Genomic DNA, 17,560 nt, shown 5'->3' on the forward strand with positions numbered 1-17,560 from the left:
CAAAGCTACCAGATACCCTTAATGGTCTCTTTTTAGAATAGGCAGACCCCAGGTAAAACTTTCCATCATCTATCTGCCCTTCATGAGTTCTCTCTCAGCCTGTTTGTTCTTCCCTTTTTAAAAAAAGTCTTATTACTATGGCAACAACGTATCATCAGGGTAAAACTAAAGGAAAAAAAAACAAAACCTTTTTTGGCCTAATGTTTGGGACATTTGAAGATCTCACGATTCAAGTTTTATTCCTATTGCTGCAACATCCTTTTCTTCTCTCTTGCAAGTAAAATCTTTTCATCAAGTCATAATTTATTCCAACCTTTATTAAGATGTTGTTAGATAGTTGATGGTGATTATAATCAGCTTTGGACCTTATTTCTTAAAACCCTGGCAACACACTAATTAAAAAAATATTTCTTCTTTGTGAATTTCATATCATGCATCTCAATGCTACTTCTCTCCCCATCCCCTTGCTTCCACCCTCTGCCCTTGTGACCTCCCCCTAAACAGAAAGAAAAATTTAAAACATATCCTAAAAATAAAACAGAACAAAACAAAAAAGAAAGAAAAGAAAATTTTGGTATGGTAGTTGTAATGTGGCCCAGTGAGTCACACAGTTTACTCCTTAGTCTTACAGCTATACTTATAAGTGTTCTTTGCAATGACTCATTGGTCTTGCTCAAGGGGTCTGCCTTCTGCTACCCAATGGATAATTGAGACATTTTATGGATATCCTGTTGTCCTGTGTCAGGGCTAGGGTTTGAAATCCTGCATCTTTGGGTTTGCAGGACTGACCCCTTCATGAGCTTCAGCAGTTCATAGATAGGGTGGATGTTAGGGTGGGCTACCTCACAGTCCTGGTTCAGGGCCTGAGTGGTAGCTGCATTGTTCAGTATGACAACGTTCTTTCCCTCATTGTCAACACCAGGGTATGCACTCTAGCACTGCCCCAGCTAACTCACCCAATACAGCAGGCAGAAAGGAGCAGGACTATTTCTCCTGCCCTCACACCCTGGGTTCTGGCTCACCCACACCTACACCACCAGGGCCAACTCTGCTGTTTTGCCCAAGTGAGGTATATAACCTGATCTCCCAATTACTGCAGTTGATGAGGGACAGGGCCAGTTCTTCTGTGCTCATGCCCCCGAGGCAGGCTCTCCCTGTCTGTTGCAGTTGGCAAGGAGTGGGGGTGTAGAGCATATTTCCCTTGCCCAAAGCCACCACATGGCATATGAGGGAGGAGGTAGGTGCTCTCTTGCCGTCACATCAACAAGACCAGCTCACCTGCACCCCCGCCCACCTGCACCCCCGCCAACAGGGTCAACTCTAGTGGATTGCCCAGGCAAGGTGTAGGGCCTGTTCTCCTGTATGTTACAACTGGTGAGGGGCATAGCTGTAATCATTTTCTGACCAGGAGCACTTTTGTTAAATGCTAAGCGGGCATGGCTAGGACGGGTCAACATGGCAGAGGTATGTTCCCTACCTCTGCAAGCCATGCTCACCAACCCAGCTCCAGGGATGCAGCAGGTCTACGTTGCCATTAATCAACTTGTAGCCCTCTGCTCACAAAGCCTAAGTGCTCTATAGAAGGACCTCCTGGAAGAGTCAGAGTCATTCCTGCTGCCAGTACAACCAGGAAGTCATTTAAGGAGACGCACAGTTTTGGCTGTTAATGCTGAGACAGAAAGCCTTCTCTTAAGGGAGTCATGCCTCTGCTCACTGCCAGCAGATAAAACCTATCTGAAAATATGCAGCTACCAAGAAACTTCAATTGACTCCCATTTTTGTGGCTTTACGTGGATGTACATTGCCCAGCATTGGGTGCCATTTTTTAAATGAAGACTGTATGTTTGTTTTCTGGCCACCCAGACCCTAATAATCACACAGAAACTATATTAATTACAACACTGTTTCACCTATGGCTCAGGCATATTCCTAGCTAGCTCTTATATCTTAAATTAACCCATTCCCATTAATCTGTATATTGTCATGAGGCTGCGGCTTACTGGTAAGGTTCTGGCATCTTTCTCCTTCAGCAGCTACATAGCATCTCCCTGACTCTACCTTCTTTCCTCCTGTATCTCTGCTTGCTATGTTCTGCCCTGCCATAAGTCAAAGTTGCTTCTTTATTAACCAATGGTAATAAAACATATTGACAGAATACAGAGGGGAATCCTACATCAGGTGAGGGGTGGGGGAAGAGCAGGTCTTCTCTCCCTTGCCCATGCCACAATATGACAGATGAGAGATAGGGCCAGATCTTCCATGCACTTTCATGGGGATGAATTACCTGTGGCCTTGTCAAAAAGATCAGCTGTACTATGCTGCCTGGGCAAAGTGCAGGGCCCACTCTTTCAAGAGCTACAGTTAGTGAGAAGCAGCAGCAGGATTAGCTCTTCTACTCTTATGTGTGTTGTATATGCATGTGTACATATGTAGAAGGGTGAATGTTCTCATGCTTGAGTGGGAAGCCAGAGGTAGACTCTCGGTGTCCTGTTACCCCTTCCATCCCTGAAAGCTGACTGGCCAGCAAGCTTCAGTGATTCTCCTGTCTGGATAGAAGTTACTGGCATTTGGAGTAACAACTACATGGCATTTCATTTGTATTTTAATAAAGCTTGCCTGAAGATCAGAAAAGTTAAACAGTCACACTAGTCAGCCTTACAGACCAGGCAGTTGTGACACACACATTTAATTCCTGTAGCCACAATGACACACACTTTAATTCCAGTAGCCACAATGAAACACACCTTTAATCCCAGTAGCCACACTAGTTTGCACACTAGCTTGACATAGAAACCAGGAGGTAGTGGTGCACACTCTTAATCCCAGTCCTAGAGAGGAATATAAAACGGGAGGAGACAACTCTCAGACACAGTCTCATTCTGAGATTTCTGGAGGCAGGATCGCCATTTCAGACTGAGGTGAGGTAAGAGCTAGTGGCTGGCTATTTTGCTTTTCTGACCTTCAGAAATTTTGTCTGGGTTTTTATTAATCATGCTATACTTGGTGTCCAATGTTTGGGGTACGAATTTACAACAAAGCTGTTTGCCTGAGGATTTTTAGCCACCAGCACAGGTCAGAGCAAAATCCAAACCTAGCCACTTGGGTTCAGAGAAAAACTAACACTCCCAGCTCCCATCTGCCCCGGCTTAGCTTCTGCTCCTGTCCTTAGCTTCTTGGTGGTGGCATAGAAACTCCACCAAGTTCTGACAATAAATGTGGGTCCCACCATACCTCCACCATGAAGCTAGACTCTTAAAAAGTTAAGGAATGTGGCAGATCCAGCTGGCAAAGCTCCTTTTTTTCTTTAGAAAGAGATTGACTATGACCATAAATCATTTATAACTAACTCCTCTTAAGTGAAAATAAACATTTATAAACAAAATTTTGGGAAGTCGGGAATAGTTTCTGTATTACTTCCTGCTGATTGAGGGTGCTGACAATTGTATGGGGATCCTGAGAAAATTTAGAATTATGGTTAAATCTTGACTGGAGTATTCTGTGAAGCTACATCATCTCAGCCAGTTGTTTGGAAGCTGTTTTAGATGTTGGATCACCTGAGCCATTGCTCCCATGGAGAGTCTTTCTCAGGAGGTCTTGTTCTATCAAACCATATTAGCCTGGAAGGAATCCCTAGCTTCTCATCTTCTGTGGAAACAAAAGCAGAACCTCTTTTCCAAAGAAACATATCTGTAGACCCAAAGATACATTTATGTGGGTTTAGCTTAGCAGTCCCCACAAAACAAGGTCTTTCTGCAGTTAGGTCATTAACAGTTAAAAAAATTCAAACAAAATTAATAATATACATAATTCAGAATCTCTGTATATTTTCTATTTTCCAAGGCTTATTATATTTTTATGTCTTTATTTCCTTTTTAAGAACCTAGGTTTATTATCTTTAAATCATTCTTTTAATCTATGACTCTCTCTATCTTCCATCCTCTCTCTCTGAAGCCTATGCATATTTTTCAAACAAATTGTGATCTGTTTAGAGGCCTTTTTGTTTGAATCAGTCTTTACTGTGTATCTGTAGTCATTTTCTGACCAGGATAGTTTTTAAAAATGTTAAGCAGGCATGGCTAGAACCAAGGCTGTGGCTTTGGTTGTTGGTTCCACCCCATTCAGCTTTCCAGTATGACAGAGGTATGTTCACAGACAGCTCTGGGAGCCATGCTCACTGCTCCAACTCTAGGAATGCAGCGGGTCTACAGCACCATCAAGCAGCTTGTAGCATGCTGCCCAGAAACCTCATTCAAGTTCTTTATAGCACAACCTCTCAGAAAAAGCCATCCGTGCTGTCAGCACAAACCAGGAAGCCATCTCTTAAAGGAGCCACACATCTGTTCACCACCAGCAAACACAGCCTATCTGAATAAAATACAGTTACCAAGAAGCTGCACTTGATTCTTGTTTTTGAGGGTCAAGAAGCCCTGTTTTATAAAGTTGTTGTAGGTCTTATGTGGATCCATGCCAGACAGTGGGCACAATTTGTAACTGGAGGTTTCTCTCCTGCCCGCCAGTTCTCAAATAACCATTCTGAGGCTTAATATTAATTACAAAATGTTCGGCCTATTAGTCCAGGCTTATTATTAACTAGCTCTTACAACTTAAGTGAACCCATTTCTATTAATCTAGGTATTGCCACATGGCTGTGGTGTTACTTCACATCTTACTTCTCCCGTGGCAGGTGGCCTCCCCCTGACCCTGCCTTCTTCCTCCATCTCTTTGCTTGGATTTCTTGCCTCGCTCTGTTCTGCCTGGTTATTGTCAAAAGCAGCTTCTTTGTTAAACAATGGTAATAAAACATATTCACAGCATAGAGAAGGGCATCCCACATCAGTAGTTTCTCTATGTTCTTTGTCTTTAAGAGAACCCTGTAAAATGCATTCAAGGCTGCTCTCTGAGAAGTGTTTCTTTCCAGGCAGTCACCATCTGGCTCAATTCAGACTCTCAATTCAGACTTTGGTCATGCTGAGTGGTCTTTGGGTCTCTACCCCACAGCAATCTGTATCTATCTTAATTAGATTATTTGCCAGAGCCCAGTTTTAGGCATCACACAGTGCTCTACAGAAGGGTCATAGGTCCCTAGGGTAATTAATGGGACTCAAAGCTGACAATTAGGCTGACCACAGAGGAATATGTCCATCTGTACTCCTTACCAGGAAAGTGAAGTGATCCTCCTCAAGATAGCTGTCTCCTCTGCCTGAAAGTCATGGATTGCAAGGAGGGGCTGAGGAGAGTCTATGGGTTTCTGTATGAAGGATGGAACCCAAAAGTTGAGGCTTGCAGGCAAAGAGAACTTGGGGGTTTATGGAGAGGAAAGGCCATGTGCAACTTGTTTAATCATTCTTGTTTTCTGAAACAGTCTAAATGAGTGCTTACATACTATTAGATACAGAATAAGGGGCACTGTGAGTTTGACATTTGTCCAACTACTTTTTAGGGATGAGATGGCCTTAATGATTTGGCTGGACCCAACTGACCAGTGGCATCAGCCATTGAATGTGCTGCGGGATGAATAACTATTAAGGAATTACTAGCATTTAACACAATACTCCCAGGAATATGAATTTTTAAAGAATGGTCATTAAGACTGGAATAAATAAATAATTAGAAGGGATAAAGATTTCTTCTAGTTTTGAGATATGAAGCATCTTCAGATGGTGGGCTGAGAATAACACTAGAAATCTAGTTAAGTCATGTTCCGTTGTGATAACCAAATAGAATAGGCTTGAATAATTTATCAGAAAATGGCTCTTACTTGGGTATATGGTTCTGGAAGTTCAAGAGCAGAATACTGGAATGTACTTAACTTCTAGCAATGGTCATATACTGTTACATATATGCTATAAAATTAGAATAGAAAATAGTCAAGAGCTAGAGATAGGGAGGGATTAGTTTGACAGGACACAAGATTTTGACAATACACACAAGATTCTGTCAGATGTATACCCGCCAGTCTCCACCCCAAACATGGATCCTGGAAATAATGAATCCCTACCAAGATCTTCCAGTTCTGAGTTTATAGTTGACCATAAATCAAGGAAAATAATAGTTTTTAACTGTAATAATTTACAATACAATCTTTGTCCTCAGACCTGTAAATTTCAATAGAATGAGTTTTCAAAATGTTTGCACATGATGGTGTCTATTTCATTATGTACTTACAGTAAATATCTCTGAGAAACACTGGATTTACAGTTAATTTTTAATATATCAACAAACAAATATAAACCAATAGATTTGTACTTGTCAAAGAGAAAATCTAAAAATAATCAGAAAACATAGAACTGAAAAATTCTGTAGTGAATCTCAGCAGAGGGATGTCACACAGACGTTTTCTCTGATTCCCAGACATTTTCTCTGATTCCCAGACGTTTTTTCTGATTCCCTTCCTTCCTTCCTTCCTTCCTTCCTTCCTTCCTTCCTTCCTTCCTTCCTTCCTTTCTCCTCCTCCTCCTCCTCCTCCTCCTCCTCCACCTCTTCCTCCTCCTCCTCCACCTCCTTTTTTTGATTTTTTCAAGACAGGGTTTCTCTGTGTAACAGCTGTCACTGTCCTGTCTGCAATCTCAGAGATCTGCCTGTCTCTGCCTCTGGAGTGTTGGGATTTAAGCTGTTTGCCACCACCACCCAACCTCTTTCTCAGATTCATTATATGTGCACCTAAAGCTTCGCATGTTTAATCATCCTTGTATTCCTGGAATAAAACCAAATTTATCCAAAATAGATCACATTTTAGGCCACAAAGCAAATCTTAACATATAAAAATAGGGATTTATTACTTGTACCTTATAAGATCATAATGGTATGATTTATAAATTAATAGTGAGGGAAACTTTAACAGTTTCTATAATTTTCCCTATTTAGTGCCATGATAAACTAATTCATTATATGATCCTAGGATAGTACAAATGAGTTTTTTTTTGGTGTTTTCGAGACAGAGTTTCTCTGTAGCTTTTGAACCCATCCTGGAACTAGCTCTTGTAGACCAGGCTGGCCTTGAATTCACAGAGATTCGCCTACCTCTGCCTCCCGAGTGCTGGGATTAAAGGCGTGCGCCACCATCGCCCGGCAGGACAAATGTTTTTGTCAGTGCTGTTGATTTATTATCATGCAGGAGAATATATGCTTATTTATAAATTAGGATAATAAATATGAATAAAAATTCATTGATTATTAGACAAATGTATTTTAGCCAGTGATCTTATATCAATTTCCCAAGCCTGATTGTTCAATGTCTCATGTTTTCCAGAATTCTTCATAAAAATTCTGAAAAAATACTAAGAAAGTGGGAAAGGTGGCTGAATGTTTAGCTGCAATTTTGCTTGTCTTAAAATAAGCACTCTTCAGTTCAGTGCCTCTATAGGTGTTAAAGACTGCCGCTGCTGTATAAGAAGCTGTGGTACGGCACCTGAGTCAGGAACACAGGCAACCTTTGCCTAAGGAAGGTTCCTGGAATAATGAGGTGGTCTGGCAAATACAGAGGAAGAGTGGAGGCATAATCTGTAATCCTAGCACTTGGCTGCTTACTGACTTCCAGCTGCCAGAACCAGCCCCTAACCATTCCACCTCTCCTGGACCATTCTGTTTGTAGAAGGTCTCTAGATATACCTATTGCTCCAAGATCCTCCAAAACTTAACAGAAAGCCTTTGCTATGCAGGTCTGTTGTCATAGCAACACTGATAACTGCATGTGTCCAGTTATTAGCCCAGAACAGATACTAGAGATATTTTTTTCATTTTCCTAGGGATTCTAGAAGCAAGACACCACCGTGACTTTATCCACAGAAGATTTGAGAGACTCTCCTTCCTCCAAATGCAGCAGTTTTGGAATGTTTAGCTTAAGTGTGTTCTTGGATTTCCTCTTCAGGGTTTTAAGGCAGTTCCAGAATCATCTCCGCAATCTGCAGGCTGCAGTATCCCTGGAGTCAGAGATGAGAAAATTATCAAGGAGCTGCAGGTTTCACTTTCTCAAGAACTCAGAGTTGGGGGGGAAAACTGTGGTTGGTATGTTAAATAAGTGAAAAAAATTTAATAGAAAAAAAAGAAAAAAACTCAACTGACCATAGACACCCTGGGAAGACATGTGATTGTTAACACTGGCAAATAGTGGATATAGATGGTGTGTTGGCTAGTCTTAAGTCAGTCTGTCAGTCTGACACACAAACTAGAGTTATCTGAAAGGAAGGAAATTTAACTGAGAAGATGCCTCCATAAAATTTGGCCGTAAGACATTTTGTTAATTAGTGATTGATGTGGGAGGGCCCAGCTCATTGTAGATGTTGCCACCCCTGGGCTGGTGGTCCTGGGTTCTATAAGAAAGCAGATTGAGCAAGCCTTGAGGAGCAAGCCAGTAAGCAGCACCCCTCCATGGCTTCTGCATCAGCTCCTGCATCCAGGATTCTGCCCTGTGTGAGTTCCTGTCCTGACTTCCTTTGGTGATAGACAGCCATATGGAAGTGTAAGCTGAAGAAATCCTTTCCTTTCCAACTTGCTTTTTAGTCATGGTGTTCCGTCACAGCAATAGAAACTGTGACTCAGACACATAGCCACATATGCAGAGAGGTGGTGGAACTTCTCCAGTAGCCACAGAAGCCTGACTAGTGAGGGCTCTAGGCTGCAGAAGAGGCTCTGGCAGCAAAAGTGCAGGTGATGGCGGGAGGGAAATTGAGTAACTCCAGATGGGATGGAGGGGGAATCCTAGGGCTGGGCTGTTAATTATAGTGTGTGTTAGGGTGGGCAACCTAACCCTAGGGAAGACTGTCAAGGTTTTCTGATTTCAGGTCAGAGTAGGAAACTGAAGCTGGAGATTCTCTGTGGAGAAAGAAAGGATAAGGCTTTCCGTTACTCTGTAGCAGAGAGTATTGGTGAGGAGCTCCAGCTGGTATGGGTAAAATGGCTCACTTCCTCCAATAAGGCCACACCTCCTAACCCTTCCAATACTATCAAAGAGTTCCACTCTCTGGTGTCGATGGATGTTTCTTTGGTCTGCCAGCTCACAAAAAAAATTGTCCTGAGATTTATTATTAATCCCTATAGCTTAGGCTTGTCCCACTAGCTCTTTTTTTTTTTTTTTTTTTGGTTTCCGAAACAGGGTTTCCCTGTAGTTTCTAGAGTCTTTCCTGGAACTAGCTCTTGTAGACCAGGCTGGCCTCGAACCCAGAGATCTGCCTGCCTCTGCCTCCCGAGTGCTGGGATTAAAGGCGTTTGCCACCACCGCCCGACCCCACTAGCTCTTATAACTCAAATTAACCCTTTTCTATTCATCTACGTGTTGCCAGGTGATTTGTGGCTTTTACCTCTCCTCAAGCATGTCTTGCTCTCCCTGCTTCTGGCTCACAACACCTCCTTTCTTCTTCCCAGAGTTCTCTGTTCCCAGAAGTCCCTCTTCATGCCTAGCTAATGGCCATTCAGCTCTTTATTAAACCAGTCACAGTGACACATTTGCACACAGTGTACAGGAATATTCTGCAACACCCTGAGTAAGCATTCAAATATATTAGCCTATGGGGGCCATTCTTATTTAAATAACAGAGGTTGGGCTGTCTGATATCAACATTCATTTTTCTCTTTTGCACTCACAGGCTGCTGCAGAGGCTCACACTTTTGTCCAATCATGTGCTGTTCACCTAGGTCCCCTGCTATGGGACTGGCTATTCTTCAGGACTGGTGCAGGTGGATGGGTGCCAATGCCCAGCACTCCCTGCTCATCCTGGGTATCCCAGATGACTGTGAGGAAGAAGAATTCCAGGAGGCTGTGCAGGCTGCCCTCAGGCCCCTGGGCAGGTACCGAGTGCTTGGCAAGGTCTTCAGAAAAGAGATCGGGGCAAAGGTCGCTTTGGTTGAATTCGCTGACAATTTAAACCAAAGTATGATCCCCCAACAAATACCAAATGATAGGGGGCCCTGGACTGTGATCTTCCTGCCTCCGGTCCCTGATATCGAGCTACAACAGGACACATTCAATTTTCCTGCACAGGCTCAGGGCAAGCTTTGGAAGGGTCTTCAGGTGGGGCAGGGGCTACAGTGGAGGAAGGAGATGTAGTTAGGGCTGTGGGTGAGGCAGGAGGAGCAGCTGAGGAAGGAGCCAAGGGTGAGGCCAGAGTACCTGTTGAGGAAGGAGCCGAGGGTGAGGCCAGAGTACCTGTTGAGGAAGGAGCCGAGGGTGAGGCCAGAGTACCTGTTGAGGAAGGAGCAGAGGGTGAGGAAGGAGGAGCAGATGTGGCTCCTCCTGCTCCCTTCCTACTGGAGGAAGGAGCTGCAGCCAAGGCAAGAATGTCAGAAGAGGAAGAAACAGAGGGCGAGGAAGGAGCAGGTGAGGCAGGAGGAGCAGCCCAGGAAGAAGCTGCAGCTGAGGCGAGCATGCCAGATGAGGAAGGAGCAGAGGCTGAGGAAGGAGTTGTAGCTGAGGGAGGGGTTGTGTATGAGGTAGCAGTAGTAGATGAAGCAAGATTGTTAGATGAGGGGGCTGTGGATGGGGAAGATGATGTAGTTGAGGCTGGGGCTGCAAGAATGTCTGATGAGGAGGGAGCTGGAGGTGACATGGGGGTCGCAGGTGTTATAGGAGCTATGGGTTGGGCAGGGGCTGCAGGTGAGGTAGGAGCTGCATGAGAAGGAGGCGTTTTAGATGTGGGAGCAGGAGGTGATGAGGAGTCTGCAGGTGATGAGGACTCTGCAGGTGATGAGGGGTCTGCAGGTGATGAGGGGTCTGCAGGTGATGAGGGGTTTGCAGATGATGAAGGCTCTGGGAGCGATGAGGGGTCTGCAGGGGACGAAGGATCTGTGGATGATGGAGGGGCCATGGGAGAAGAAGGAGCTGTAGGAGAGGATGAGGCAGGAGCAGTAGGTGAGGCAAGACTGTCAGATGAGGAGGGAGCTGCAGGTGACATGGAGTTGCAGGCATTCTAGGAGCGGTGGGATTGGCAGGAGCCGCAGGTGAGGCAGGAGGCTCAGGTGAGGAAGGGCCCTTTGATGTGGCAGGAGGGGCACATGGGGCTGGAGCCTGGACCCATCAGTGGGGCCAAGCCGTGCAGCCCATCCTGGAAAACATGGCCTACCAGGAGCTGAGACACTTCTCTGGGATGGAAGAGCCCGGCTGTGGGCGTCTGTCTTTTGAGAGCTGGCTGGAGCACGCCAATGACATGCTATACATGTGGCGCCACATATCCGAGACAGAACGGTGTCGGCGGCTGGTCGAGAGCTTGGACAGCCCTGCCCTGGATCTCCTGTGTGAGCTTCTGGAAGAGAATCCAGACACCCCTGTGCAGGACTGCCTGGCTGCACTGGTGCAGGTGTTTGGCAACAAGGATACTATCATAAGTTCAAAATTTAAATTTCCCTTGGTTGTTTCCTAAGTATAGACAAAAATGCTTCTCCAAAAAATTCTTATAAGCTTCAGGGAGTCAAGAGACTTGAATCAATCACTCCCAGGTCAAACTGACTCCAGATAATTACTCAGCAGCCTATGTCTCCAGACCTGTCTATTCCTTCGTGTGGGTTTTCTCTTGCTTCCTCCCCAACTTGGTTGACACGCTCCCTCCCCCATCTACCAGGACCATGGGCCTGGAAGTTTCAAGTGTAAACCCAAGATAAAAAACAATTCCCCTATTCTCCTTAACTTTAACTTCTCTCTGTAGTCTATATCTGTCCTAGAAGATTTCCAGTCATCTGCCCCACACATACCATCCCTAGGTGCTTCTAATTAAATTTCTGACCAACCTGAGTCTCTCAGGCACAGTGTGTTCCAAAGTGGTCTATTCTTCACTATCCACAGGAGATTCTGCAGAATCTGGGCATTGAGTGTTGAGAAAAAATAGGTATCCCCTGTTAGCAACTAGGCTCATCTTGGCCCTGCCCTTTGGGAACCTGGCACAGTGCAGTCACCCCTCTGCACATGGCAAGAAGTATGCTGACTGTATGCAGGTGCAAAGGTCCCTTTAAGAGACAAGCCCTGCCTACTCCCACTCTCTTCCCAGTGCTCTTCTAAAGAAGCAAGCAGGTCTTTGTCTCTCTCTCTCTCTCTCTCTCTCTCTCTCTCTCTCTCTCTCTCTCTCTCTCTCTTCCCTGTTACCCCTTTCTCAATAAACTACATATCCAAGCCCTGTCTCCACAGTCTATTTGTTTCCTGCACCTGTGGCGCTCACCCACCAAAGTCCCTACTCACTCCATAATCATCACATAACCTCATTATGCTGTCATGTATAGTCATAACACTAATCAATAAAGTTCTGATAAGCTAATAATCTAGCTCTGGCAGAATACCTCCACTACTATATTGCAAGATCAAGATTTTATATTCTCTTTGGTTATTTTCTACCTAAAAGATACTTTTCATTATGCAAAAATGTCTGTCACAGTCATTTCTGGAGGATTCACCTTAAACAGGTCAGATGTGTTCCTCCCTCAATTACCAGGCCCTAAGCAACCCAAGTCTTCCCAACTTTCCCTGATCCTGACACATTCCCCTTTAATCACCAGGACCTAAAGAAAAATTTTTTTCTTCCTAAACTTAACCTTGTCCTTTGCTCTATCAACACCTCGCCAGGTCCAAGAAACACTAGACAATTCCACAGAGCCTGGACAGCTGTGGGGCAATCTGATACCCCGGCTATAGCCAGCATCCCAGCTTTCTCAGGTTCCCCAAGATTTCCATGCTCACAAATCAGCAGGAAGCAGTTTTGAGAGCTTGACGCCCTCATCTCCTTAACCTGCCATTCCTTACTCCTAGCTTTTTAATAAAAGAAACAGTAAGGAATGTTAGTACTCAGGCACACCCTATCATAGTGCTTCATGCTCTGCACCTGCCTGCATAGCAAATGGTACACTGTCCCTTTAAGAGATCTGCCCTCTCCCAGTCTTTTCTCTTCCAAGGAAAGAAGCCAAGACCCTAGGAAAGTGGGTCTTTGTCCTCTCTCTCTCTCTCTCTCTCTCTCTCTCTCCCTCCCTCCCTCTCTCTCCCCCTCTCTCTCTCCGTCCCTCCCTCCCTCCCTCCCTCCCTCCCTCCCTCCCTCCCTCTTTCCCCCCCCTCTCTCCCCTTTCCTCCCCTCTATACCCCCTTTTAATAAAACTTCACACTCAATCTCTCTCGGCATGGCGGATTTGTCTGTTCCTTACCTGATGTCACCCACAGGCCATGGGACCTGCAAAGTCCCCAACTCGTGCCACAATCTTTCAGCTCCCCAGCCTGTCTTTTGACCATCATTCCAGTCTTCCTGCCCACCCCCAATGATGCCCTAATTTCAGTTGGAAGTAGTTATAGAAAAGATTGTGTTGCCCTTTACCATAAGATGCCAAGTTTAGGCACTTGTGAGCTTGCATCCTCTTTTTTATACATTGCCTGTTTCAGAAAAAGAAAAATAAGGCATGAAAGGGAAGGCAGAAAGTATACATACAAGTCCCACCATAGACATAGTTTTCATAGTTTCCTAGTTTCTTTTACATTTTTTGTAGTTTATAGTTTTAGGGTTCATGAGCTCTTTGGAAACACACTTATGATGGAAAAGAGTGGACCAATGTTTTATTCACATTTCCAGATGCATGAGCAACAGAAACAGAAAACACATCTGTTTGTGTACTGTGTGTGTTAATTCTAGGGCACTCTAATCAAGTATGCTTATGCTTTAGTGTTCTACAAGTCTCCATTTGAGCATATCCCCTGACAAGGGGGGGGGAGGGGAGGAAGGGGGAGGGAATTGTCCGCAAAACTGACGCCTGGATAAGAGTGCGCTTGCGCAAGCGGCCATTTCCTAAAGCCTTGAGCTCAAGTAGTTGTGGACCCTGGGGAATGCTACAGTGCAAACCGCGAAATGGCTGCTAAGGCAGCTTTGGCGTCTTTAGGGTTTCTCCTGAGGCAGTGCCCACACAAGACGCAAGATGGCGCCGGATGACCACAAATAGTCCCCACTGCGCCAGCGTTCTCCCACTGCCCATCCTCCACTCCATTTCCCCTGTCTCAGGACCGTGATTGGCCAAGGTGGTGTTCCTGAGGGTGGTCTTGCCTGGGCAGGCAGCTTAGGTGACCTCGTTAACTGTGCTGTTCTCAAGGACACCTGGTTCTTCCCCACTCCCCAAGACTGAGCCAACTTCTGCCGTGCCCGATGGGGGAGTTCAATTTCCCTGTGCATTTATTTAATAACTGAGGCCCAGCAGTGGGGTCACACTTTGTCCTGTCCCAGTAGTTATGGAGTTTCTCGTTGTTTAAATGTAAAAAGGAAAAGAGCAGAAAGTGGATTGTTCTGTCCTGGTATTTGCAGAGCCAGACATAGCCCCTCCCCACATACACACAAACACACCATTTTTTAAAAAGTTATACACACTTGCAGTGTATTGTGAACTGTGATTATATCCACTCCCCATTATACTCTGCTATACGCCTTTTCATTTCTCTGAATTCATTCCCACTTGGTCCTAGCAGAGATCATCACTCCTTATTGTTTGGACAATTTTACACAGACACACACACACACACACAAACACACACACACACACACACCCCACTGTGTTGTGCTTATACTCACCCCTCCATTTCACTCTGCTATCCCCTTTCCCTTCCCTCTGACCCCCTTCTTCCCACCTAGCCCCATTAGAGAAAAGACAGTTCCTCTTCTAACAACCATTAACAGTCAACAGCTCCTGAGGGAAGAATGAAGCCACATGGGCACCTCCCCTGTCCACGAAGGAAAGTTTGAAGGCCCAATTACATACAAGTATCCCTAGCTGCTGCTGCTGTGTGTGTATGTGTGGTTGCAAATGCAGTGTCATATCTGGTTAGCAAAATTTCATCACAGTCTCCCCCACCCCCATCCTCTGGCTTTTAAGTTCTTTCCTCTCTTCTCTGATGTTCCTTAGGCCTGGAGAACAGGGAAAAGTTGATATAGTTGTCTAGTTTAGGGATGAGCACTCAGTAGTAACTTGTTCTCAACACTTTGACCAGCTATGTGTCTGGGAATTAGACATCACCCTCTGCAAGAAGGAGCTGGAAACTCTCTCTCACTGCTGGTTATTGATCATATTACTAGTGTAGGCTGCTGGCAGAGAAAAGTCACCAAGGATCTTATCCAGTTGTAGACAGACATGTCTCCTATAATACTAACCAGTCAAGATGTGTGATCACAGATGTAATAGTGAAAGTTATTTGGGCATAACCAACCACTCTGTGAAAAAAAAGCCTTACAGCAGGATCTCATGGAGGCCTTTCTTCAGTTGAGGCTCCTTCTTCTCTAATGACTTTAGCTTGTGTTAAGTTGACATAAAACCAGCCAGTACAGAGGGTTATGGACACAATCGTTGTGATGAGAAGCAGGTAGGCAGGGTGCTGGAGTGGTAGCTGGGAAGTTTACATCCCAATCCTTGAGGAGAGGGAAGGAGGGAGGGAGGGATGGAGGGAGGGAGGGAGAGCTTACTTTTGAAACCTCAAAGCACACTCTCAGTGACATACTTCCTCCAACAAACCTGTTTAACCTTTAACAAACAGTTCATGCAAATATATGAAGTTATAGGGGCATTCTCATTCAAAACACCAGAGCCACCAGGCCTGGCTCCCTCTGTATCTTTGAAGCTAAGACTTAGCTATGACATTGGGGAGGGCATCATAATTGTCATTCTTCCATTATCTCCCTCTTGTGGCACCTTACTAGTCTATGATGCTAAGAGAGCCTAGTGATATCCTTGTCACAGAGGGTTTACCTTTTGCCTTTATTGTATTTTTATTTCTTTTAGTGAAACCCCTCGGTCTTAGTTACTTTTCTATTTCTGTGATAAAACACCATGACCAATTCAACTTATGACTGAAAACATTTAATGTGGGGCTTATGGTTTCAGAGGGTAGAGTCTATGACGGCAGAGCAAACACATGGATGGCAGCAGGAACAGCTGAGAGCTCACATCTTGTCAGCAAGTTGCAGGTAGAAAGGACACTAGAAATGGCCTAAAATTTTGAAACCTCAAAGCCCACCACCAATGGCACAGCTTTCCCAAGGCCACATTTCCTACTTCTTCCCAAATAGTTCTGCCAATAGGGGGGCCAAATATTCAAACCCATGAGCCTGTGGGGGCCATTTTCCTTCAAACCACCATATCCTTTGGGGTTTAGCTACCAAGAAGCTTCTATTCTCTGCACTGCAGAAGCCATGGATTCAGCCTTCATTGCCTATAGAAGTTAGCTTTCTATCTTCCATCTTGATCCAGGACAACCTGATAAAGAAAAAAAGCCTTGGTATTCCCTTTGTCATCTTAGGCACATTCAAACCAAGGAAATCCCTGTTCTTACTTCTACCTCTGCCTCACTATCACCAACACGGGAACCCAGATTACCTTCTTTGTACCCCCAAGCCATCTTGAAACTTCTTGAGGGCCTCTTCCACAACCCTCCAACCCTCAATTCTGTAACTAATGAAGTGTGTGTGTGTTGTTGTTGTTGTCGTCAGTGTCAACATCAGAAGCATTTCAGTAATGTGACTGTCCTACCTGTCCCTGCAGATGAGGAAAACAAAGTGGAAGCCTGAAGAAATGTACCCCTTCCTATCTCACATGGCCAGAAGATTATAAGAAAAACAATGACAGAGGTGGATTTCAGAGATTAGAACAATTCACAAATTCTAAAAGATGTAGCTATAGTGGTCCCCAACATACCTACTTAATTTGCTCTTTAGCAACCTGTAAAAGCAGACCATTTCTGCAGAATTACTGTACAGTATCTCATAGTGCAGCACGTGGTGATTCTAGTTGGCCTCTGAGTGGACTTCTTACACACTGATGTTCTAGTCCAGGGCAAGGCCAAATAAATGGCAGTTTCCGTCCCCACAGTCTATTATACTTCTGTAATGTAACTGATGTTTCCCCATAACTTTTCCATATGTGCTACCTTTGTGCTGGTTACCGCATGTGCTGATGGGGACACAAAGCAAATGATGCATTTCTATTGGCTTCAAGGCCAAGGATTAACTTTACAAATGTGTTAAGAAAAAACTTTACAGTTTGAACAAATTCAAACCTATTGCTCCAATTTTGCTGTTACCCAATCCTCTGCCTAATGTTCAGAACATCCACAGATAACTCTTTTCTAGAGAAATCCATGACAAGTCTCTCTGCTTTGACAAGACTATTTTATGAATGTGAGTGCTTTGCTTGTATGTATGTCTGTACACCTCATACCTGGTGTCCATGGAGGCCAGAAGAGGACATTAGATCTCCTGAATCTGGAGTTATAAGCCAGCCTGTGGGTGCTGGGAATAGAACCTGGGTCCTCTGCAAGAATAGTCAGTGCTCTTAACAGCTGAGCCGTCTCTCCCGTCCTGGAACCAGCTTGTTTGGCATATGACAGTGTAGGTTGAGCAGATAAAGATGTGGTTTAGAGCAAGTTGAACCTTTAGAGCACCAAAGCTGAGATCAGTATGAGGCCTGAAGGCAGCAACTATTTTGTGAGAGACATTAATTGGGAACAACCTGTTTGATGTTATTTAAGGAATATATACATGCTTGATCTCCAAAGTAGGCATGCCAAGGGGCTATTCTGTATGTCATGAAAGGAGACTCATTACGTTTGGAGCAGCAGTTCTCATCCTGT

At 44.6% G+C, this 17,560-nt stretch overlaps 1 protein-coding gene across 1 annotated transcript; it reads left to right on the forward strand.

The window, feature by feature from the left end:
- The first annotated feature begins 1,455 nt into the window (after window positions 1–1,455).
- LOC121677035 (paraneoplastic antigen Ma6F-like) lies at window positions 1,456–11,351 on the forward strand. Its single transcript, XM_042054370.1, has 7 exons — window positions 1,456–1,464; window positions 7,868–8,004; window positions 9,631–9,866; window positions 9,977–10,198; window positions 10,253–10,588; window positions 10,637–10,843; window positions 10,978–11,351. Exons 1-7 carry the CDS (start codon window positions 1,456–1,458, stop codon window positions 11,349–11,351), a joined length of 1,521 nt encoding a protein of 506 aa, XP_041910304.1.
- Window positions 11,352–17,560: the final 6,209 nt, after the last annotated feature.

The sequence above is a fragment of the Arvicola amphibius genome, chromosome X (genome assembly GCF_903992535.2).
Source record: "Arvicola amphibius chromosome X, mArvAmp1.2, whole genome shotgun sequence".
In the NCBI taxonomy this organism is placed as follows: Eukaryota; Metazoa; Chordata; class Mammalia; order Rodentia; family Cricetidae; genus Arvicola; species Arvicola amphibius.